The 24,697-nt window shown below is 45.5% G+C and overlaps 2 protein-coding genes across 5 annotated transcripts in view; both read right to left on the reverse strand.

Annotated features, from left to right (window-relative positions):
• Positions 1 to 14,803, reverse strand: part of UBE3C (ubiquitin protein ligase E3C) — a 126,215-nt gene extending 111,412 nt beyond the window's left edge. For 3 of the 4 annotated variants that reach the window (XM_072776813.1, XM_072776812.1, XM_072776816.1), the window contains exon 1: positions 14,302 to 14,803. In XM_072776813.1, the coding sequence (XP_072632914.1) occupies positions 14,302 to 14,367 (66 nt within the window). In that variant the 5' untranslated portion in view covers positions 14,368 to 14,803. Of the gene's footprint in view, positions 1 to 13,676; positions 13,695 to 14,301 lie in introns of those variants that run through there. The other variant, XM_072776814.1, reaches the window with a different exon arrangement.
• A 1,823-nt stretch (positions 14,804 to 16,626) lies between these two features.
• On the reverse strand, positions 16,627 to 16,966 carry LOC140605540 (small ribosomal subunit protein eS27-like). The gene has a single exon (XM_072777710.1). The coding sequence runs from the start codon at positions 16,838 to 16,840 to the stop codon at positions 16,682 to 16,684; it is 159 nt and encodes a 52-aa protein (XP_072633811.1). The 5' UTR covers positions 16,841 to 16,966; the 3' UTR covers positions 16,627 to 16,681.
• Between the last annotated feature and the right edge of the window lie 7,731 nt (positions 16,967 to 24,697).

A 24,697-nucleotide genomic window follows, 5' to 3' on the forward strand; every position in this document is an offset into this window, starting at 1 on the left:
GCCTTCCGCGCTCCAGGCCCCAGCTGCATGCCCGCTTCTCTGCTGCTTCAGTAAATGTTGGCATCCCTAAGAGTTTTGTTCTGAGCCTGCAAGTCTTCTCAGGAACACTTTCCTGAAGATTCCAGTGCATCTACCAATTTCCACCACTTACTGATGGACTCCCAGTCTCCACCCAAAAGTCCAGAGCAGTGCTTCCTGAACATCCCCGAACATCTCAAGTTGAATCAAGATGTTAGGAATTTAACATCGTCTGGTTTCTGGAGCCACTATCCACTCTGGTAATCCCAGACCAACACCTGAGGTGACCTTCTCATTGCAGAGCTTATGAGTTTTGCCTCCTTGACAGCTCCTGAACTCCTCCCCACTCAGGGGCCCGCGGCTTGGCTTTAGGCCCTCGTGACTCTTCTGCACAACTGCAGCTCTCTTGCATGGTTTCCCACACCAGCACTGCCTCACACTCATCTCTCCAAAACCTCACTTCACTGTTTAAATCCTTCACTGGCTCACCACTGCTGGATGTGCCCCCCAGAGCCCTTTAGGATCTAGCCCCTGACTGCCTCTCCCCAGCCTTCTCTTCTCTCACCCTGACTCCAGCCAGCCATGTTGAGCAACCTGTAGGTGATTACCACTCCTCCAGGGTTGGACACCTCTGCCCATGCTGTTCCTTCTCACTCATGGCAACAATGTTCATATATAAACAGTACTAAGAAACACAGTCCAGCACACAAAAGCCTATGGCACTAACCTTGTACCATTTGGGACTCTGCAAATAGCATACATCAATATTAGAAGAGAAGGAAAACTGACCTCCTCCCTCTATCCTGGTATACGACTGTCCAAAAATAATTCCCAGATGAACAAAAATTTACCGTGATACTCTCCTAACTTGACTCACCTCTCTTCCGTATCCTCACATCTGCCTCCTGCCCTATGGTTGTCATGGTGACAACCCAAAGACATTCATTCCAAAATTACCTACTCCCCCTGGCCCAACAGTATATCCCCCCTTTTCTCCAAGGGTGGTTGGATTAAAGAAGTAAATGACCTAAGTAAATTCACATTGCTGCAAATAAATGACATCTGCTTAAGTTTCGAAGACACAGAGCTACAAAATTGCCTCCAAGTCAACCAAGTTTCATCAAAATGTCTACTGAAAAATTATCTGGTTGACAAGTTTTACTTTTAAACTGTTTCATTATTTATATAATAGTTACATAGCTAGTAACTACTGACTCAGTATAGTATGAGAGAAGGAAAGCCATATTTAAATCTTAATAGGTTGTTAAGATAGAAAATGACATATAAGTCACATGGTAGTAGCATTTACAACTCAGCTAAAACTGATAACCCCTTCCATGGTGGTTTTAGAATATTTCCACAAATTCAGGACACCTGGGTGGCTCAGTCAGTTAAGCCTCCAACTCTTGATTTCAGCTCAGATCACGGTCTCAGGGTCATGAGATCGAGCCCTGTGTCTGGCTCTGCACTCAGTGGTGAATCTGCTTGAGATTCTCCCTCTCCCTCTGCCCTTCCCCTGCTTGTGTGCCACTCGAACTCTCTCACAATAAATGAAATATATATTTTTAAAAAAGAATATTTCCACAAATTGTTTCTTCCCTTGAAGAGGCAGAGCTTGATTCTTCTCACCTTGAGTGTGGACTGAATGGACAAACAGAATACGATGAAAGTGTATATGACTTTCAGGACTACCTTGTACAGGCATGCCACTTTCTCTCTGCCCTCTCAGATTACATGCCATGTCGTGAGGACATTCAAGCAGCCCTCGGGAGATGTGCGGGTAGCAGGAAACTGATACCTCCCACCAAGACCCAGCAACTAAATTCCAGGTACGTGGAGAAGTGAGCCTAGGTGTGGATTCCCCAGCTCAGTCCAAGCTTTAGACACCTTAGCCTCTGAGAAATCCTGAGCCAGAACCACCCCAAAAGCTGCTCTAAGATACTGGTCCCACAAAACTCATTGAGATGATAAGACTGCACTGCCTTAAGCCACATTATGCAGGAATAGAGAACACATACATGTCCTTCATTTACTGGAAATTAAGAAAGTGGTAAAGCAGATATTATGACTTTTTTTTTTTTTTTTAAGATTTTAAGTAATCTCTACCTCAACATGGGACTCAAATTTACAACTCCAAGATTAAAGTCACATACTTGGGGCTCCTAAGTGGGTCAGTCAGTTAAGCATCTGTCTTCAGTTCAGGATCCTGGGATTAGGTCCCACATCGGGCTTTCTGCTCAGAGGGGAGTCTGCTTCTCCCTCTGCACCTCCTTCCGCTCATGCTCTCTCTTTCTCTCAGATTAATAAAAATCATTAAACACACACATACATACAAAGCAAAAAGTCACATGCTCTCCTGATTGAGCCAGCCAGGTGCCCCAATATGACTGTTTAGCTTAATAACTTAAATGCTCACTGCAGTACTGTTTTGTAATCTGTTTATTTCTATTAACAATGAATCATTTTAATAAATATAAGACATTAAAATATAATGACTTTATTTTTTTAAAAGATTTTATTTATTTATTCATGAGAGACCGAGACAGAGAGAGAGGCAGAGACACAGCCAGAAGGAGAAGCAGGCTCCATGCAGGGAACCCGATGTGGGACTCGATCCCAAGACTCCAGGATCATGCCCTGGGCCTGAAGGCAGACACTAAACCGCTGAGCCACTCAGGGATCCCCATCACGACCACTTTAAATGGTTGTGTAACATATTCCATTACATTGTTATATTACCATTTGCTTAACAAATTTCCTATTGTTAGACATTTAGGTTGTTTCAAATTTTTAATAGGAGTATTGCCACAGTCATGATCTTTTCCCATACATCTTTCCTATGCACCTGCCAAATTAGTTCCTTAGGATAAACTTCTAAAAGTAGAATTACTGGAATAGAGGGGACGTACTCATTAAAACTTTCGATGCTAAAGTGTCATCCCTCCCATCCCAGTAGGTTGTGCCAATTTACACCATTAGTATTTCCATCTTTTTTTTTTTTTTTGTATTTCCATCTTTAACCTGGTTACCATGGCAAGTGATGGGCTCTGTGGAGACACACCAACAGAAGAAAGTTTCTGCTCCTCCCTTCACACTGACAACAGTGTAAGTAAAAGGAGGTGTGAAGAGACTGTGACTGGAGAACAGGAACATGTAGAAAGCAACTACTCTAACAGTGGCATCAACGAATAAGATGGTCAACTTCCCAACTTCTAGCTGTCTGCATTCAATAAAAGTTGTAAGAATAAAGAGAGTCACAGAAGAAAACTCCCTATTGCTTCAGCAACAAACTCTTTTGAGACTCTTCTGCAGTCCACAACACTTCCTAGGTGTTCCCTCAGTTAAGAGACTTAGTCGGGGGGCAGCCTGGGTGGCTCAGCGGTTTAGCACCGCCTTCGGCTCAGGGTGTGATCCTGGGGACCTAGGAATCGAGTCTTGTGTCAGGCTCCCTACATGGAGCCTGCTTCTCCCTCTGCCTGTGCCTCTTCCTCTCTCTCTCTCTCTCTCTCTCATAAATAACATTTTTTTAAAAAAAAGAGAGAAAGAGATTTAGTTAGCAATTAACTCCTTAACCCAAGAAAATCAGCTCCAGTGTGCACAGCCAGGCAGGGACTGGTGCCAAGCTAGGTCCCCAGGGTATGAGATTTACAGAAGTGTTCTTGTTCTTGCTCTATGGGTGGTGCAGGTGTGGGGCCCACCATGCCTTACACCATGCAGCTGTGCAACTGAAGTGAGCACCTCCCTAAACTTTGTGCCCCAGGTGCCTTGCTGTCTCACCCCAGGCCCTGATTAAAAGTACAGAGGTAATTAGAAAAATAGTCTCAGCCCTTCTATTCTGCTTAATTTCCCTAAGCACCAGGTCAAGAACTCCTGACCTTATCTGCTACAGGGAACTGCAGTTTTTTGGTCTCATATGTGAAAGCTACCAACAATTATGTTCAAGAGAACAGATGTGGTACTGCTAGATAAAACAGCAACGTAACAGGGATGCATGCCTAGGAGGCTCAGCATGAGTGTCTGCCTTTGGCTCAGGGCGTGATCCTGGAGTTCCAGGATCGAGTCCCACATCAAGCTCCCTGCATGGAGCCTGCTTCTCCCTCTGCCTATGTCTCTGCCTCTATCTCTCATGAATAAATAAATAAAATCTTTAAAAAAATAGCAATGTAATAACACCAGACCTGACAATAAAGTTTTTTTTTAAATCTGATCTTAGAAAATATTTTTGTGGGGATCCCTGAGTGGCTCAGTGGTTTAGCGCCTGCCTTTGGCCCAGGGCGCGATCCTGGAGTCCCAGGATCAAGTCCCACATCGGGCTCCCGGCATGGAGCCTGCTTCTCCCTCCTCCTGTGTCTCTGCCTCTCTCTCTCTCTGTCTATCATAAATAAATAAATCTTTAAAAAGAAAATATTTTTGTTTTAGTTAATGCCAGATCTGTAAGAAACAGTTTTATCTTACACTTCTATGTACACAGAGTAGCATGACAACCCATTTACCGAATGCCAAATTAAAAAAAAAAGGAGCATGGAGGGACGCCTGGATGGCTCAGTCAGTTAAGATCTGACTCTTCATCACAGCTCAGATCTTGATCTCAGGCATGAGTTTAAGCCCCATGTTGGGGTTCATAATGGGCAGGTAACCTACTTTAAAATTATATATATATATAGTAAGGAATATTTTTTAAGTTCAAATATTTTAAGTAAGATCTGCAATTGCAGAACAAGGGCAGTTTTGTAAAGCCAGCAAATCAAAGTTCTTAAAATCCAAAGAATAGTCTAAACCTATCAAAGGGGAAATTAAAACTGCAATAGCTGGATTTGGTAGGCCCTAAAGTATAGTAACTCATTCTATGAGGCCAGCATTACCCTAATAACAAAACCAGACAGAAACATCACAAGAAGTAAAATCACAGACCAGTTATCTCTCATGAACATTGATGCAAAAATTCCCAACAAAATTTTATTAAAAGGAATTCAACAATGTATAAAAAGAATTACACATCATAACCAAGTGGAAGTTATCCCAAGTATGCAAGGCTGGTTCAGCACCCAAAATCACTTAGTGCAATCTGCCACATCAACGGACTCAAGAAAAATCACATGATCACAACAGCAGATGCAGAAAAAGCATTTGACAAAATCCAACACCCCTTCATGATTTAAAAAAAAAAAAAAAAAAAACTGTCAGTAAACTAGGAATAGAAGGGAACCTCCTCACTTTGATAAAGAACATCCATAAAATATCTGCAGCTCACATCATACTTAATGGTAAGAAACCAGAAGTATTCCCAGGAAGATCAGGAACAAGGCAAGGATGCTCCCTCTCAGACTACTGCTTTAACATTTTACTAAATGTCCTAGCTAATGCAGGGAGAAAAGAAACAAAAATAATAGGTAGACGACTTGGGAAGAGAAAAAGAAAACTGCCTTTGATCACAGATGACAGGATCATTTATGTAGGAATTTCCAAACAACTGATTTAAGAAACTCCTGAAACTATTAAGTGATTATAATGAGATTGAAGGATACAAAGTTAATATATAAAAATCAACTGCCTTTCCACATACCAGCAATGAAAAGTTGGAATTTGAAATTAAAAACAAAAATATGGCTTCCACTGTGGAAAACAATATGGAGCTTCCTCAAAAAAATAAAAAATAGAACTACCTTATGATCCAGTAACCCCATTTCTGGCTATATAACCAAAGGAAGTGAAACAGGATATAAAAGAGATACCTGCACCCCTGTGTTCACTGCAGCATTATTCACAACAACCTAGATATGGAAACAACATAAGGGTACATCAACAAACGAATGGATAAGGATGTGGTAAATTATATACACGATCGAATATTATTCAGCCCCGAGGAAGATGGGAATCCTGCCATCTGTGACAACATGGGTGGACACTGAGGGCATTATGCTAAGTGAAATAAGCCAAGCAAAGACAAATACTGTATGATCTCACTTACATGTAGAATCTTTAAGGAAAAAAAAAAAGCCAAACATTTGGAATCACAGAGTAGAAAACTGGCTGCCAGGGGCTAGGGGATGGGAGAAATAGAAACATAAATATAAAAATCAATTGTTTTCCTATATACTAGCAATGAACAACTGGAATTTGAAATGAAAAACACAGTATCATTACATTAGCACCAGAAAAACGAAATACGTGTCTAAATCTAACAATATATATATATAAGGTTTACATAAGGAAAACTACCAAAGTCTGATGAATGAAGTCAAAGAACTAAACACTGGAGATATTCCATGTTGGATAGAAAGACTCAGTATTGTCACTATCAGTTCTTTCTAACTTGATCTGCAGATTCAACATCATCCCAGTCAAAAATCCCAGAATACCTCACAGAGTGCTGAAGAAAAAGAACAAAATGACACTATCCAACTTCAAGACTTAGAATAAAGCTACAGAATTCAAGATAGTATGGTGGCAAAAACAAAACAGAACCAATAGATTAATGAACAAAAGAGCCCAAAAATAGACCCACAAAAACAGAGTCAACTGATCTTTGACAAAGGAGCAAAGGCAATTCAATGAAGAAAGGACAGCTTTTTTTTTTTAATTTATTTTTTATTGGTGTTCAATTTACTAACATACAGAATAACCCCCAGTGCCCGTCACCCATTCACTCCCACCCCCCGCCCTTCTCCCCTTCTACCACCCCTAGTTCGTTTCCCAGAGTTAGCAGTCTTTACGTTCTGTCTCCCTTTCTGATATTTCCCACACATTTCTCCCTTCCCTTATATTCCCTTTCACTATTATTTATATTCCCCAAATGAATGAGAACATATAATGTTTGTCCTTCTCCGACTGACTTACTTCACTCAGCATAATACCTTCCAGTTCCATCCACGTTGAAGCAAATGGTGGGTATTTAAGGACAGCTTTTCAAAAAACAGGCTGAACAACTGGACATCCACGTGAAAAAAAATAAAAACAAAAGCAATAAACTAGACACAGACCTTATACCGTTCTGAAAAATTAACCTCAAATGGATCATAGACTTAAATGTAAAATACAAAACTATAAAACTACTAGAAGATAGCATTTTTATAAAAGCTAGGTGACCTTGTATTTGGCAACAACTTTTCAGACACAACATCAGAAGCATAATCCATGAAAGAAAATATTGATACAACTAGACTTCATTAGAATAAAAAACTGCTCTGCAAAAGACAGTTAAGATAATTTTAAAAATGAACTAGAAGTGGGAAAAAATATTTGCAAAAGACATATTTGACAAAGGGCTTGCATATTTACAAAATATATACAAATACATAAGAAATATATATAAGGAACTCTTAAAACTCAACAATAAGAAAACAAACAACCCAGAGGCACCTTCAAATACATAAGAAATATATATAAGGAACTCTTAAAACTCAACAATAAGAAAACAAACAACCCGACTCAGACGCTTAAGCATTCAACTCTTGATCTCAGCTCAGGTCTTGATCTCAGGGTGGCGAGACTGATCCCCACACTGGGCTCCACACTGGGCATGGAGTCAACTTAAAAAAAATTAGTTAAAAAAAAGAAAAGAAGTAAAAAGAAAATAAACAACCCAATTAAAAAATGGGCAAAAAGTAACGTATACAGATGACAAATAAGCATATGAAAAGACACTCCACATCATATGTCATCAGGGAAATGCAAATTAAATGATGAGATACCACTACACACTTATTAGAATGACCAAAATTCAGAATACTGACACCACCAAATGCTGGAAAGGATGTGGAGCAACAGAACTCTCAATCATTGCCAGTGGCAATGCAAAATGGTGCAGCCACTTTGGAGGACAGTTCTGTAGATTTTTTTCTTTTTTAAAGATGTATTTATTTATTTGAGAGAGAGCACATACAGTGGGGGGGGGGGGCAAGGAGAGAGGAAGAAGCAGACTCCCTACTGAGTGCCGGGCTCACTCTCAGGACCCTGAGATCAAGACTCAAGCTGAAACCAAGAGTTGGACACTTAACCAACTGAGCCACCCAGATGCCCTAGCTTCTGCAGTGTTAAAACTAAACACTCCTACCGAATGATCCATGGGAGTATGAGGGAGGATGAATGGGTAAAGCAGGTAGGATTTTTAGAGCAATAAATCTTTCTGTATGATACTATAAGGGTGGATAACGTCATTATACATTTGTTAAAACTCATAGAAAATACAACATAGGGGCGCCTGGATGGCTCAGTGGTTAAGTATCTGCCTTCAGCTCAGGTCGTGATCCCAGAGTCCCGGGATTCAGTCCCACATTGGGTTCTCCATGGGGAGCCTGCTTCCTCCTCTGCCTATGTCTCTGCTTCTCTGTGTCTCTCATGCATAAATAAATAAAATCTTAAAAAAAGAAGAAGGAAAGAAAATACAACATAAAGAGTGAACGTTAACGTATCAACATTGGTTTATCAATTATGACGAATGAACTACACTAATGCAAGATTCTAATAACTGGAGAAATGGAAGGTGGAGGATGAGGGGGCAAAAGGGAACTCTACCATCTGCTTGATTTTCTTCTATAAAACTCTAAAAAATAAAGTCCTACTTTTTTTTAAAGCAACAGACAAACATTAAAGAAATATTATGGGGACCTGGGTGGCTTAGTGGGTTAAGCATCTGCCTTCAGCTCAGGTGATGGTCCCAGGGTCCTGGAATCAGGCCCCATGTTGGGCTCCCTGTTCAGCAGGGAGTCTGCTTCTCTCTCTCCCTCTGCCATGCCCCCCTGCTTGTGCTCCCTGTTTTTCTCTCTCAAATAAATAAAATCTTAAAAACAAATAAGAAATATTACTTCTCCTGCCACTCTTCCTCAACTGTGCAAAGTTGGAAAAGAAGTTTTAATTTCCTTCCTACCTACAAACTGTTCTATATCCACATCCATTTCTTCCCTGTACATATCAAAATATTTTCCTCTTCTGCTCACACCTCTTTCCACTCCCTCCCCTAGTCCTCCTCCCTCCTGCACCTGCTCCTTCCCCAGTCTGTAACTTGCTCAAGCTTCTTTCATAGGCCCAAAACAAAACCTTCCTTAGACCCCAAATGCATCCTTCTTTGAGTCCTTTTCAGAAAAGATCTAATCATTTTTGGACCTCCCATACACTCCCTGATGTACTGCAATCTGACTTCCAAGTCCTACTACCCTGGACTATTAACCCCATAAAGTCACTCGGGCCTTCATATTTGGTTATTGTATCCTCATGGCACCCCTGCAGCACTTAGCACTGAGGTCACTTCCCCCTCCTTGCTCTAGCCCCAGGCCAGCTGTGATTCTTTCTTAAGTATTCTTCCTCACTTATGAGATGTTTTTTTTTTTAAGTTTTTTTTTAAGATTTTATTTATTTATTCTTGATATATATATATATCAAGACAGAGGGAGAAGCAGGCTCCATGTAGGGAGCCCGATGTGGGACTCGATCCCGGGTCTCCAGGATCACACCCTGGGCTGAAGGCGGCACTAAACCGCTGAGTCACCTGGGCTGCCCATTAGATGTTATAATAGCCCACAAGCCCACCCCACCCCAAACTCCAGGCCTTCCTCTAAGGACTTCTTTCTGCATCACCTACCTGTTGTAACTACCAAATCTGCATGTCTAGCCCCAATTTCTCCCTCATTTCACACATAGACAATCAACAGCCCGTTACACACCTCTACCTAAGTCCACAGAAACAGAGACATTCCATTCAACAACCACTTCCCCCTATTGGATAATCCACTCCCTACAACTCACACATCTAGACTCCCTACAACCCCATCCCAGACTCAGCTCATCAGGTGAAAGGCAGACCCACACCAGATTTCCTGAGAAATAGAACTGATATCCAAATGTCTCAGTTGGACACCTAAACTAGGAAAGCATACACTGCCAAGGTCATGCACAGGTAAAAGGGAGGAAGCCAGTCAGCAGTGCATCAAGCAAGAATGAAGGAGACAGCACAGCCCAGGGAGAAAACGCAGGAGTAACCACCTTGGTGCTGATGACTTGGTAATTGGATATATTTCTGTGCTTAGGTTCTTTGAGAAATCATCATATTCTTCCCATACACTTTTTTCCCCCCACTAAGCAATTTTCAGTGGATTTCTATACTTGTAATCGAATGGCCGCTAAGATACTCTTCTCTGCACTATAAGAAAGGGGGAAAAAAAAATACTGCCAGTGAACTATGTCATGCCACTAAGATGTATTCTGATCTCAGGAACATTAAAAAGTAGGAAACGGTGTAACTTAGAATAGTGGAATCCAGTGCATACTTATTCCATGTATGCCCTTCCACCTCTAGAATGCCGGTGTTGTTTCCCCGCCAAACCTGATTCTATTCATCCTTCAAGACTAAGCCCCAACTTGAGCAGCCCCGGTGGCCCAGCAGTTTGATGCTGCCTTGAGTCCAGGGTGTGATCCTGGAAACCAGGGATCAAGTCCCACGTTAGACTCCCTGCATGGAACCTGCTTCTCCCTCTCTCTGTGTGTGTCTATCATGAATAAATAAATAAAATCTTAAAAAAAAAAAAAAAAAAAGACTAAACCCCAACCAACTCTACCCTTTTCCTGGACCAGCCCAATGGAAATCTAGAACACAGTAACTATTCTCTACTGTTATTCATTCATTCACGACAGACACAGAGAGAAAGAGGCAGAGACACAGGCAGAGGGAGAAGCAGGCTCCACACAGGGAGCCCGACGTGGGACTCAATCCCAGGTTTCCAGGATCACACCCCGGGCTGAAGGCAGCGCTAAACCGCTGGGCCACCGGGGCTGCCCTCTCTACTGTTACTTAAATTTTAATTAAGTCTTATCTCTCTAACAAGATTATAATGGGAGCAGAATTCTCCTTATTACATTTCAAATGCTACACAGAACCTCTAAATAAATACTAAAAATATTCATTTAATTTGGAAAAGATAAGATTAAAAAGGTAGCAATATTCAGTTTTCCACCAACCTCAAGAAAGGACGACAAATTACAAATCATTTAACACATGAAGGAAAAGGGACGCCTGGGTGGCTTAGCGGTTGAGCGCCTGCCTTTGGCTCAGGGCATGATTCCGGGAGTCCCGGGATCAAGTCCCACATCAGGCTCCCTGCATGGAGCCTGCTTCTCCCTCTGCCTCTCTGTGTCTTTCATGAATAAATAAATAAAATCTTTAAAAAAAAATACCATTTTTTTTTTAAGGAAAGACCTTAAAGGAAAAGACCATTATAACTTTCTGGTTTTTAAAAAAATATTTTAGGGGATCCCTGGGTGGCGCAGCGGTTTGGCGCCTGCCTTTGGCCCCGGGCGCGATCCTGGAGACCCAGGATCGAATCCCACGTCGGGCTCCCGGTGCATGGAGCCTGCTTCTCCCTCTGCCTATGTCTCTGCCTCTCTCTCTCTGTGTGTGACTATCATAAATAAATAAAAATTTTAAAAAAATATTTTAAAGAGAGAGAGAGTGTGTGCGTGTGAGAGAGAGAGTGAGAGAGAGAGAGAGCACGAGCGCACAAACAGTGGGGAGAGGGAGCAGCAGACCCCCTCCCCTGCTGAGCTGGGAGCACAACGTGGGACTCAATCCCAGGACCCTGAGACCATGACCTGAGCTGAAGACAGACCCTTCACCCACTGACCCAACCAGGCATCCCAACCTTTTGCTTTTTAAGTGAGGGGAAGGAATTACATTGCAGCTAATGAGAATCAAGGATAATATGCATTTGTTGGTGCTCAACAATTTTGCCAGGGAACAAAATTAAAACTACAACAACAATGAAACTACATCCCCACCAGAACTGCCAAAATTAGGGCAGGCTGGGTGGCTCAGCGGCTCAGCAGTTTAGCGCCGCCTTCAGCCCAGGGCGATCCTGGAGACCTGGGATCGAGTCCCACGTCGGGCTCCCTGCATGGAGCCTGCTTCTCCCTCTGCCTGTGTCTCTGCATCTCTCTGTCTCTCTCATGGATAAATAAAATCTTAAAAAAAAAAAAAAAAGAAAAGAAAAGAAAAAGAAAGAACTGCCAAAATTAAAAGGACTGACAATAAATGTTGAAAGCAAGTGAGGCCACCGATACCCTTGGACACACGGCACGTGTGTGCACCAGAGCTAGGCCTCAGTGTGTGAATAACCCAGCTTAAGTGCGCGTGAGCACACCAGGAGACACCTAGAAACAGATTGTACTCACTACGCTATTTTCATACAATGCAACAGAACAAGGAGAATGGACTCCGCCTCTCAGACAGAATGCTGACCCAAAAAACAGAAACTGTAATGTGACTCCATTTACATGAAATTCATCAGGCAAAACTAAGCTACAGTAAAAGACCTAACAGCAATTATCAATTGTCTTCAGGAGAAGGAATACTAAATGGAAGGGAGCAGGTGGGAGCCTATGGAATGCTGGGAATGTTATTTGATTTGGGGGGAGGGGTCGCAAGGGGGCAGTCATCCATAAAAATCCTTCCAGCTGAACCTGCAGGTGATTCCTCACCCAGATTCCAGATCAGAGCACCCATCGCCCAGCTGCTGTGTGTTAACTATTGTTGGCTCCTTAGTGCTACCTTCTCCGGATAATTGCCCTTACTTAGCTCAGAGGCCAGCAGTGTCACATTCCCGCCTTTGGCCAATGACCAACTGATGGGGGAGGGGGGCAGGTTTACAAAATTCTAACCCCCGTACGTCAAGAAGGGACAGTTCTATGATGCCAGCTACAGTCCTAAGTTCTCGGTGGGATTGGGCTACAGATAGACGCCAAGCAAGAAGACCATTTCCCTCCCTCAATTTCACATGCACCAAGGTCACCTCCTCAAGTTCTTCTTGGGACATGACCTAAGACACATTCACTTAAGGTTTAGTCCATACCTCAATCAAAAAGGATAAAAAAGAAAAATTGTTTTGCACTGGTGAACAGCAAGATGTACAATCTCCCCAAGATTCTGATGGACAGATGAGTACTTTCCTCAGACTAGAGTTGTCTTAGTAGTTGAGAACCTGGGCAGGGCATGCAGGGGCACCCTTGTCTGAAAGACAAGTCAGGAAATTATGAGCTGGTGGCCTGCCACCAGCTTGCTGTGTGCCATGTACTATCTATCCATCTGCTCTCTACTTCACCTGTACCCCAGATCTGCCCACAGAATCCCCAAGGCCTCTTCTACCCTCCAAGGGCAGAAATTCCTCTATCTCATTTGTCATTTTCATGAATACCCAGGGCCGGGAGTGTTACCCACAGGAATCCTGCCACACCTACACAGTACCTAGTACCAATACCTACTTCTGCAGCCAGCTACCTTCATGCAAAACTCAAGACTTGAAAATTACCAGCAGTTCTCTACCAACTCCCTGCTGGGTTCCTTTCCTCTACCCTAGGAAACCATCACACGCACTCACCCAGGGCACGATCCAAGTTCCTCCTTGGATTCGAGCATTCCCCCAGAATTACATGCCAACACAGTTACCTGAGTAAGGCCAAAAATAGTATGCAAAGCATTTACACATTTAAAAAATCCTTTCGTAAACAATCAGCTAATTATATTCACTTACACTTTTCAAGCACTTTCAGCACGCAGACCACACATTTATTTTTAACCCGTTAAAATCTAAACAGACCGAAAAGGCGCCCACGAACCAGAACAGTGGAGAAGAGGTGAAAACAAGCGAGTGAAGCGACGCTGGCACCGAACGAACCATGTATCAGCAAGTCCGCTGGATCAATAGATGCCAGGCATCAGGGAGGACGGCAGAGTAACTGCAGCCTCGTCCCCTTATTCTCAACAACTGCAAGAGTAACAGACGACCGGGCCTCAGAGAGCAACGGTCCAGAGTCTCCCCAGCAACGTTTCCAGAAAGCCGGTCAAGAATAATCTACGCCGCTTCGGGTTCAGACACGTGGCCGAGGCGGCGGTCAGCCTCGATTTCGGGAGCTGCTGACATGGGCTCACACACCCGTTCGCTTGCTACAGCAGGAAACACTCCTTAGGTAGCGTCCTCCACGCGACCGCGATCTCAGGTCACGGATGACAAAGTATCCAGAATTCATCTCTGAGAAGAAACACAGCCCTTCGCCCGAGCGCTTTCACCTCGGGAACGGGGAGACTGGGCGCCCTCAGCGTCCCGGCGGCTTCAGGAGCTCGCGGACCTCCGCCGGGGCCTGGGCTGCAGGGGTGAGCCCGCGCGGCTCCGGCCGGACCCCCGCCCCCGGGCCTCGGCAGCAGGTGAGCCCGCGGATCCCCGCCCCTCGCCCCCGCCCCCGCCCCGGAGCAGCTCGCCCCGGAGGCCCAGCCGACGCCGCACCAACGCAGGCCGCTCTTACCTTCCTGCTGGCGCCGCCGAGAGACACTTTGGGCCTCGTTTTGAAATCCCCTTCAAAACTAAACATCTTTACAGCTTATCCCATCTGGGAGGAGCCCCCGACCCTGAGAGCAGCGGGGCGGGCGGGGCGGGCTCCGGGGGGAGGGGCCTCCGCGGGGAGGGGTCTCGGGGGGAGGGGTCTCCGCGGGGAGGGGTCTGCCAGGAGAGGGGTCTCCCGCGGGTGGGATACGCCGCGCCGGGGGGCGACCCCGAGCTGGAGCCCGAGCCCGAGCCCGAGCCCGAGCTCGCCCTGGAGGCTGTGCCCGCCCGGCCTGCCCTCGGGGGCGGGGGGGAGGCGGCGACGCTGGGGAGGGGACGGCTCCTCCTCACCTCCCCCCTCATCCACGCCTCCCCACTGCTCCGGCCGAGGCCGAGGGCGCCGGCAGGGCCGCAGACCCCACACTTGCACCGGGAGCAGCCGCCGGGAGGAAAGATGGCCGCCGGCCGGGGCTGACGTGCGCGGTCCCGCCTGCGGGCGCGCGCCCGCCGCCGACGCCGAGGCCCTCCGCCCCGCGGGCTGCCGGCGTGCGCGCGCCCGACGCCGGCGCCGCGGCGCTCCTCGGAGCCCGCCAGCGTGCGCGCGCCCGCCGCAGGCGCGCCGGAGCTTGAGAAGGCCCCGGGGTGACCCCGCTCTGCGGCGAGGACGCTGGGGGAGGGGAAGGGGAGGGAAGGGAAGGGAAGGGAAGGGCTCCCCGGGGGAGTGGTGCTGGGGAGCCCCGCGAAAGCGCACTCCGGGGCAGGTGCACCCAGACGCTGGGCGCCGAGGGGCTCGTGCGCTTTCCTGGGAGGAGACTGGGAGCGGCCAGCGTGCGGGCCAAGTGCAGGACGCGGGGACCGGCACCTGCACGCCGTGTGCTCGTGCACTGCTGTGCGAGCGTGCACAGGCGCACGCGGACGTCCTACACGTGCAGGTGCACGCCCGTGCGCGCACACACAGTGCGTACACATAGGTGCGTGTCATCTACGCCCCGCTGGAACCAAACTTAGGACGCTTTATCCTAACGGTGCAATGCCCTGAGCCTTTTTAAGATTTTATTTATTTATTTGAGAGAGAGAGACCACTAGCAAGGGGAGGGGGAGGGGGAGAAGGAGGAGCAGACTCCCCGATAAGCAGGGAGCCCCATGCAAGGCTTGATCCCAGCACCCCAGGGGCATGACCTGAGCCAAGGAAGAGGCTTCACCAACTGAACCTACCAGGCGTCCCTTTTTAATGCTAGTTTTAATGAAGCACAAATTACTTTTCACAACACGATATGGGTTTCAGTCTCAAAAATTGTGCCATGTGTGCACACAAACTGTGAATGGGGTTGCATTACAGAGTGTGGTTCTTATAAATCAGGATCAAAAAACTTCGAAAGCCTCGGGAAGAGTACTCACTATACCACCTAATATATACAGCTCCTCTGATATGTCAACAGATCCTTGATTCAACAAAGATGTTTGACTTCTACCCCGTCCGAAATTTTCCAGATTTCGTAAATAGAACATCATGCTTTTCTTTAACTTGTCAGATGAGCAGTGCTTAAAACTATTGGTAATGTCCAGTATGTGCCCTGAGTGAGTGAGTCTGCTCACAGCTCTCAGAGTTGGCTGCAGATAAACTCTTCGACAGTCCAGACAATCCCAGTAGGTGTGAATACCACCCCTGGCTCTCCTGTACCAGCTTTGTTGGGAAGTAAGGCATGTGGCCTCCATCTGAGTATTTTTCCAATGTTTTAATTGACCAGGACCATGTGCAGGGAAGATGGTTCTATTTTTTTAAAAAAGCCAGCATTGGGCAGCCTGGGTGGCTCAGCGGTTTAGCGCCGCCTTCAGCCCAGGGCGTGATCCTGGAGTCCCAGGATGGAGTCCCACGTCGGGCTCCCTGCATGGAGCCTGCTTCTCCCTCTGCCTGTGTCTCTGCCTTTCTCTCTGTGTGTGTCTCTCATGAATAAATAAGTAAAATCTTAAAAAAAAAAAAAAAGCCAGCATTGCTCTTGGTCTTAGGTTACACCTGCCACTGTGGTGTGAACACCATTCTGCTGGTTTATCAGGTGGCCTGCTGTGTGAGCCAAGTACTGCCCTAGAGCTCCACTAAAGAATCAGTCATCTGTCCCGAGCTAGAGGGAAAAATGGCTTATCAAAATATGATTCCTCTGAAAGATTTTTATTTATTTTATTATTAGTAGTAGTAGTATTGTTATTATTAGTAGTAGTAGTATCCAAAATCTGTTTACTGGGATAGTGTCCCACTCTGAAAGATTTTTATTCATTATTTTATTAGTAGTAGTAGTAGTAGTAGTAGTAGTATCCAAAATCTGTTTATTGGGATAGTGTCCCACTCATCTTGATTCAGGGAGCTTTTAGTGCTGCTTCCGCCTGAAGGAGCATCCTTCTGTAAGCCTTGCTTTTCCTCCCATCGGCTGGCAGAGGCCAGTGGGGCAGTCGACACACAGAATTACCGTCTGTGTGCAGCTGAAGATGGTGGTGATTTTGTAGCATCCCAGGCACTTCACATCCATGAAGTAGGAGTTGAGGCTCTGCACTAGGTGCTTCTTCTTGTGCTTCCTCTTATCCTCTTACGGGGATGAGTGCAGGAGATCCTTTGCAAGGGGCATATTCTCGTGGGGAGGTCGTCACCACCGGAAAGGGACTCTGAAAGATTTATAAAGACTTTTCTTAAATACTTTTAAGTAGAAATTTCAAGGCTAGGGATCCCTGGGTGGCGCAGCGGTTTGGCACCTGCCTTTGGCCCAGGGCGCGATCCTGGAGACGCGGGATCGAATCCCACGTCAGGCTCCCGGTGCATGGAGCCTGCTTCTCCCTCTGCCTGTGTCTCTGCCTCTCTCTCTCTCTCTCTCTCTCTCTCTCTCTCTCTCTGTGACTATCATAAATAAATAAAATCTTTAAAAAAAATAAAAAAATAAAAAATAAAAAAAGAAATTTCAAGGCTAATGATGCAAAGTATAAAATGGTGTAATGGGTTCCCGTTACCTGTCACCTAGCTTTGGAGATTATCACCTCGTGGCCACTCTGGTATAATTCATGTCCCATCTCTTAACCACTCTCCCCACTATCGTGAAGCAAACTCTAGATGTCATTTCATGTAAATATGTCCGTATGTGTCTCCTAAAAAGGGGGGGAATTTTCTTTGAAGACATTATTCTATCATTATCATCCTACAAAAACTAACCACAGTTGTCAAGGATAGGTTGGGGATAAAGGTTCCCCACCATATGTGCTGACCCTAGAGCGTAAAGCCAGTGGAATGTAACTCCAGTGACCCTTAATTGTGTCCTATCCTTCTTCCTCTTCTAGAACGCAGCTTCTCTAGAGCACAGGAGCCAGCTGGCTCCCTCGCGGCTCTGCTCTAGTTGCTGTGCAATAGGCCCTCAAGTATTTGTGAATTGCATCCATGATTTCTAAAAGGCTGTGGAAAGAGGTAGGTTAAAATCAGGTAACTATTACTCAGCCATTAAGACAGCTAAACTGCAACATATTGACAGCACCAAATCCTGGCAAGGAGGTAGAGAAATCCAGCTTCCCCCATGTAAAATGTTACAGCCATACTGGAAAAGCGTTTGGTCATTTCTTTTTCTAAAAAAATGAAACAGGGGATCCCTGGGTGGCTTAGCTGTTTAGTGCCTGCCTTCGGCCCAGGGAGTGATCCTGGAGACGCGGGATCGAGTCCCACATCAGGCTCCCTGCATGGAGCCTGCTTCTCCCTCTGCCCGTGTCTCTGCCTCCCTCCCTCTCTCCCTCTGTGTCTCTCATGAATAAATAAATAAAATCTTTAAAAAAAATACTATTTAGTACTAAAATAAAAACAGTAGCAACATAAGCAAAGTACAAGGTGAAAATTTCCATCTGCTTTGCATTGCCTTCACCCTGCCTTTGAGATGATCTCTCTGCCTTAGTTCCCTCTCACTAGTCTAACAAATCACCAAAAATCTCGTGGCTTCAATAACACAAATGTATTACCATACTGTTCAGGAAGTCAGGAGTCTTGTGGAGGGCACCTGGGGGGCTCAGTGGGTAAAGTGTCTGCCTTCGGCTCAGGTCATGATCTCAGGGTCCTGGGATGAAGTCCCTCACTGGGCTCCTGCTTTGTGGGTGTCTGCTTCTCCCTCTCCCTCTGCCCCTACCCTCAGCTTGTGCTCTCATGGGCACATTCTCTTTCTGATAAATGAATAAAATCTTTAAAAAAAATTTAAAAATCTCACCAGGCCAAAATCAAAGTGTCTACAGGGCTGATTCCTTCAGGAGGCCCCAGGGGAGAATCTATCTACCTGCCCTTTCCAGCTTCTAGAGGCTTCCACATCCTTAGCTGGTGCCCCATCCATCATTCACATCACTCCGTCCTCTGCTTCTGTCCCCACACCTCTCTCTACCTAACCCTCCTCCCTCCCTCGTATACAGACCCCTGTGTTTACACTGGATCCACTCAGATAATCCAGGATAATCATCCCATCTCCAGATCTTTAATTGAACCTCGTCTGCAAAGTCACTTTTTCCAGGTAAGGTAACATATTCACAGGCTCTAGGGATTAGGATGTGGGCATCTTTGGAAGGAGAGGCATTATTCTGGGTACCATGCTGTCTATTGGGGATTGTTCTATTTTTAAAAGAGATCAGGGCACCTGGCTGCCTCAGTGGGAAGTGCGTGTGACACTTGATCTCAGGTTTGTAAGTTCGAGCCCCAAGTTGGGTGTGCAACATACTTTAAAAAGAAAAGAGAGGGATCCCTGGGTGGCGCAGCGGTTTGGCGCCTGCCTTTGGCCCAGGGCGCGATCCCGGAGATCCGGGATCAAATCCCACATCAGGCTCCCGGTGCATGGAGCCTGCTTCTCCCTCTGCCTGTGTCTCTGCCTCTCTCTCTCTCACTGTGTGCCTATCATGAATAAATAAAAAAAAAAAGAAAAGAAAAGAGAGATTGTATTAACCTCCAAAACCCCAAAATCTTTTTTTTTTTTTTTTTTGGTACCAAATGTAGCATGGATATCCTTCCATGACAGGACTTAGAAATCTGCATTAGGGGGCACCTGGGTGGCTCAATCAGTCAAGCAACCAACTCTTGGTTTCAGCTCAGGTCATGATCTCAGGGTTGTGAGATCGAGCCCCACATTGAGCTCTATGCTTAGAGTGGAGTCTGCTGGAGAATCTTTCCCCCTCCCTTTCCCTCCCTCTCTGCTCCTACCCACCACCTCCCCCCCACCCCAGCCCATGCTCACATGCTCTCTTTCTTTCAAATAAATAAATAAATAATTTTTAAAAAATGTACTGCATTAGTTGCATTGGCTACCTAGGATCTCATTGTACAGATGGACCATAATTTATTATCTCACCATTTCCCAATTGTTTGATGCTGAAGTTGATGTCATTTTTTTGTTACAAATTCTGCCACAAGAACATTCTCACGCTTAGGAATGAATTCTTCCTGTGGGGTAGACTTCCTAACATTGCATGGCTGAGTTGTAGGGGTGCAAGCTTACATCTGATAAGGTCAGTTCCTCACTCTCCCCAGAGGATATACTCCCTTCCTTTGGGATCATCCTAGAAATGCTGGTGAGCCATGTAGGTGCTGCCTCAGAGACTCTGGAATTCATCCAGAGAGAGCATTCATTAAATTAACACCGAGGCCACTGTACACCCAAGGCTGGAAATTCACTCCTTCCTCCATTTATCATGCCCCCCAAAATCCACCCACATTGTCTGGTAGAATTAACCAGAACTCATGCAATGAGAGGAAGTGATCACATTTTTTCCAATAATAAAATACAAAAAGACTCCAGTATATTAAATTAGAAAGAAATACACAAAGAAACAAGGAAGAAAAGAAAGAGAAAGAGAAAGAAAGAAGAAAGAAAAGAAAGAAAGAAAGAAAGAAAGAAAGAAAGAAGAAAGAAAGAAAGAAAGAAAAAGAAAGAAAGAAAGAAAGAAAGAAAGAAAGAAAGAAAGAAAGAAAGGAAGAAAAAAAGAATTTTGTTGCAGAAGTGGGGATGATAGTTGATAGTTGCTGGTCAGGGAAGGTCTTGGGGGAGCTTTCTCAGGTACTGGCTGCACTTAGCCTGGGGGGTGCTAACTTTGGTATCATTCTTCGGAATGTGGATAGATTACACATACCTCCTGTGTGTGCAATGATTTTAAGGATAAGATCCTTTTAGAAAGACCTCATTGTCTTAGCTTGGGCAACAGGACACCACAGACTCTGTAGCTTACAAACGAGAGAAGGCCCAGCGATCTGATGTCTGGTGAGAACCACTTCCCGGTTCACTCTTGGCACCCTCCCAGGTTCTCACATGCAGAGCTGAGGGGCTCCCTGGGCCCCAGCATAAGGGTGCTAATCCCAATCCTGAGGGGATTCCTCTGGATGTGGCATCACTTCCTGAAGCCCTACTTCTCAACAGCATCACGGGGGGCGAAGGGGCGGTGGCGATAAGGATATCAACATAGGAATGGGGGGACAGTCCATAACATGAGTAACATGGCAGTAAGAAGATGCCCTTAATTTGAATAAATACTCCTCTTCCATTATATTCCAGGGGAAGGAAAGTACAAAAATTAAATCGCTTGCTTTGCAAGATGGAAATCCAAGGGAATTGGAGTGTGCACCAACCGCTGAGGAGTGCCCCCTCTCACAGCTCTTCTCCGGCGCACGTGGAACGTTCTCCAGAGTGGGTCACACGCTCGCTATCAACAAATCTTGGTCCGTGTAAAAGGACAGAAATCCAAATATGTTCTCTGACCAGAGCGGAATGAAATGATCATTTCCTGGACAGGGAAAATTTGAGGGAGTCACAAATGTGGAGCTTAACACATTCTAGATGGTCCCTAGCTCAGGAAGAGATCGCAAGGGGAACCAAAAAAGCCTGTTGAGATGAATGAAAATCCAGAGAACACTCTGGAGATCATGGCAGGGGCAGCGGTATCCCAAGCACAGGTAGATAAAATTTTAGGCTCACAAAAATGTGGCTCACCTGTGCCAGTTAGGCCCCCGTGCCAGGCATTCTTGGTTCCTACCGAGAGGTTAATTGTGCAACGTGGCCACCACATCCACAGGAGGAGGCCGATTTACCTGGACCAGTTTTTCAGAAAGCTGGACTCAAGATATTGCAGTTTTGCGAACTTTACAAATCTGCGGTGGGACAGGCCCAATAAGCAGACCTGACTTGGGTCATCTTTCTCTCCTACCCCAAATGTCTGAAAGCCCTCATCTCTTTCCCCCTGAACTGTGTCTCTGGCATAGAGGTCCGCCAGGAGTGGGCTCCGCCGTGGTGGTTTGGGAACCGTGAGTTTCCCCCACAGGGGCCCTTGGCCTGCGCCTTACTGCAGAATTGCTAGACCTACAGCCCATTGATTAGGGAAGTTTCCTCGTATCCCACATTGGATACAGCTGATTCCACGCTGAAGGTACTATGCGGGCTGCCGTGGGATCACTGGGCCCCTTCCCTCTGTACCCTTGCACAGCCAGCGTGTCTCCCCATCTGACCTGTTCCATGCCTTGTGCCGAGGTGGAGGCCGTGCTCCAGCAGCTGGCCCCAAGCCCTTGCTGTGTGGCCGAGATGCCCTCCAGGTTGTGCCCAGGCTGAGGCCCACAGCCACACCTTCTCTGATGTTCTCACCTGGTGCAGGACCAGGACAGTCAGGGCACACGTGGCATTTGCATGCGGGCAAACCTACCATCAGCTGCACTCGCCCAATGAGGTCAAAACTTTGTATGGCCCAAGATGAACATCCTCTCGCTCTGCTGCAGCAGTAGAGGTGGCCCCACGGCGGTGGGAAGCCTCGTGTGCTGTCAGCTGTGCCAGCACTCGGCACCACGCTTCTGGAAACTGGGGTCAGCGCAGTGCTCCGAGGCCTAATGTCCAGGGCCACATGCTCTCTCTGGACATAAAATGTGCCCCCAAAGGCCTGTCCCATGGTCCTAGTCACCATACGTGACTTTGTACCTTAAATGTAGAGACCAGGAAGTGAAGGTACAAGAGGCTGGGGATGTACGAAAATAGGCAAAGGCCCACAGCCACGTCCAGAAGCTGGAGGCAGGTCCTGTGTGACGAATGGAGTGAAACAGAGCTCCTGAGTCATAACCAGGCTTTGCATTGATCAGTGTTTACCTTTCTTCTCTTTCTCAGAAAGCTCTTTAAGATTACAGGCTATGGGCAGCCCAGGTGGCTAAGCGGTTTAGCACCGCCTTCAGCCCAGGACCTGATCCTGGAGACCTGGAATCACGTTCCACGTCGGGCTCCCTGCATGGAGCCTGCTCCTCCCTCTGCCTGTGTCTCTGCTGCTTTCTATCTGTGTCTCTCATGAATAGATAAATAAAATCTTAAAAAAAAAAAAAAAGATTATGGGCTATGAATTATTTATTTACTTTTGCTAAAAACTGAAATGAATCTAATACAAAATGGCCTCATCCTTTCGAGTTGCCTTGTCTATATGGCCATGTTACCTTCTTCCTATTGTCACTAACAGGTGCACATATGTCCATGCATGCTTTCCACTTTCAAACATTCTTTTTTTTTTTTTATGATAGAGAGAGAGAGAGAGAGGCAGAGATACAGGCAGAGGAAGAAGCAGGCTCCATGCACCGGGGAGCCTGACGTGGGATTCGATCCTGGGTCTCCAGGATGGCACCCTGGGCCAAAGGCAGGCGCTAAACCGCTGCGCCACCCAGGGATCCCTGCTTTCCACTTTCAAAGGAAAATAAAGTTTAACATGTTTTCTTTTCTTTTTCTTTCTTTCTTTCTTTCTTTCTTTCTTTCTTTCTTTCTTTGCTATGAGGGTCATATTTTTATTTTAGTTTTATTTTTTAAACTTAAATTCAATTAATTAACACATAATATATTATTAGTTTCAGAGGTAGAGTTCAGTGATTCATCAGTTTTATATAACACCTAGTGCTCATCCCATCTCGTGCCCTCCTTCATGCCCATGCCCCAGTGACTCCATCCCCCCACCCCCACCCCTCCAGCGACCCTGTTTGTTTCCTATGACTGAGTCTTTTTTTTTTTTAAGATTTTATTTATTTATTTATTCATGAGAGAGAGAGAGAGGCAGAGGGAGAAGCAGGCTCCATACAGGGAGCCCAATGTGGGACTCGATCCCAGTACCGCAGGATCATGGATTGGGCCGAAGGCAAGGCACTAAACCACTGAGCCACCCAGGCATCCCTGACTAAGCGTCTTTTATGGTTTGTCTTCCTCTCTGATTTCATCTTGTTTTATTTTTCCTCTCTTCCCTTATGATCCTCTGTTTTGTTTCTTAAATTCCACATGTGAATGACATCATATGATAATTGTCTTTCTCTGATTGACTTATTTCACTTAGGATAATATCCTCTTGCAAATGGCAAGATTTCTTTTTTTTTTGATGGCTGAGTAATATTCCATAGTATATGTATACCAAATCTTTATCTATTCATTGGTCAATGGACATCTGGGCTCTTTGCATAGTTTGGCTCTTATGGAAATTGCTGCTATAAATATTGGGGACAGGTGCCCCTTCAGATCACCATATTTGTATCTTTGGGGTAAATACCTAATGCAATTGCTATAAGGTAACATGTTTTCTTGTTGCAAAGCATTGTGCCACAGCAGCCTTGGGTCCCAGCCCTGCCCATGTAGGGGTCCTAGCCCTGCTGTCCTGGCTGTGTGACTTTGGATGAGTTTTGTAACTTCATCAACTTCACCTGCCAAATTGGCAGGCCCAGATAGCTCTTGAGATCGAGGTCTTGGTGATACAAATACATCGAACGAACGTTGCCATTGTAGTCTATTGTTTGTACTAAACATCTATACTCAAAGGACATTTTGCCAAGTGCCCAGGAGAAAAAAGAAAGTTTAACAAGAAGCAATATGGAAAGGCCCAGCATCAGTAATACGTTGTTAACATTTTACTGATTCTATTTTTATGCATTATCATCATCATCATTTTAATCACTTAAAAAGGTTAGACAATTAAGAGTGTCAACATGCGGGAGGCAGGAGGCCAAACTGCAAATGTTCCAAATTGCCTTGGCCTGCTGTTAGCTGCCAGGACAGTCAGGAGAGCTCTTCCTCCCTAAGCTGAGCAAAAGTATTAAACCTCCAAATGCACTGTGTTTTGGAAAGAAACACACTTACACTTTTGTTCAAAGTCACCTACAAATAACTAAGTGCTAGAGTATATAAACACAGCAGTGGAAAAAAGAAGCAACTATGTTTTAAGCATTCATTTTCTGACTGGCATCATAGTTAGAAAATGGATTCTTTTTCACATTAGCTTCTCATGGCGACCCTACGAGATAAATACCATTATCCACATCTTACAAACCCAGAAACCAAAGCTTGGACACTCTAATAACAAGTCTGACAGCTAGTCTGCACATGGCTAAGGTTCAA

Source organism: Canis lupus, chromosome 15, assembly GCF_048164855.1.
Source record: "Canis lupus baileyi chromosome 15, mCanLup2.hap1, whole genome shotgun sequence".
NCBI lineage: Eukaryota > Metazoa > Chordata > Mammalia > Carnivora > Canidae > Canis > Canis lupus.

Bases quoted from the DNA above. Each gene is read 5' to 3' on its own strand.
- LOC140605540 (XM_072777710.1), bottom strand. From the start codon at position 16,840: ATGGATGTGAAGTGCCTGGGATGCTACAAAATCACCACCATCTTCAGC.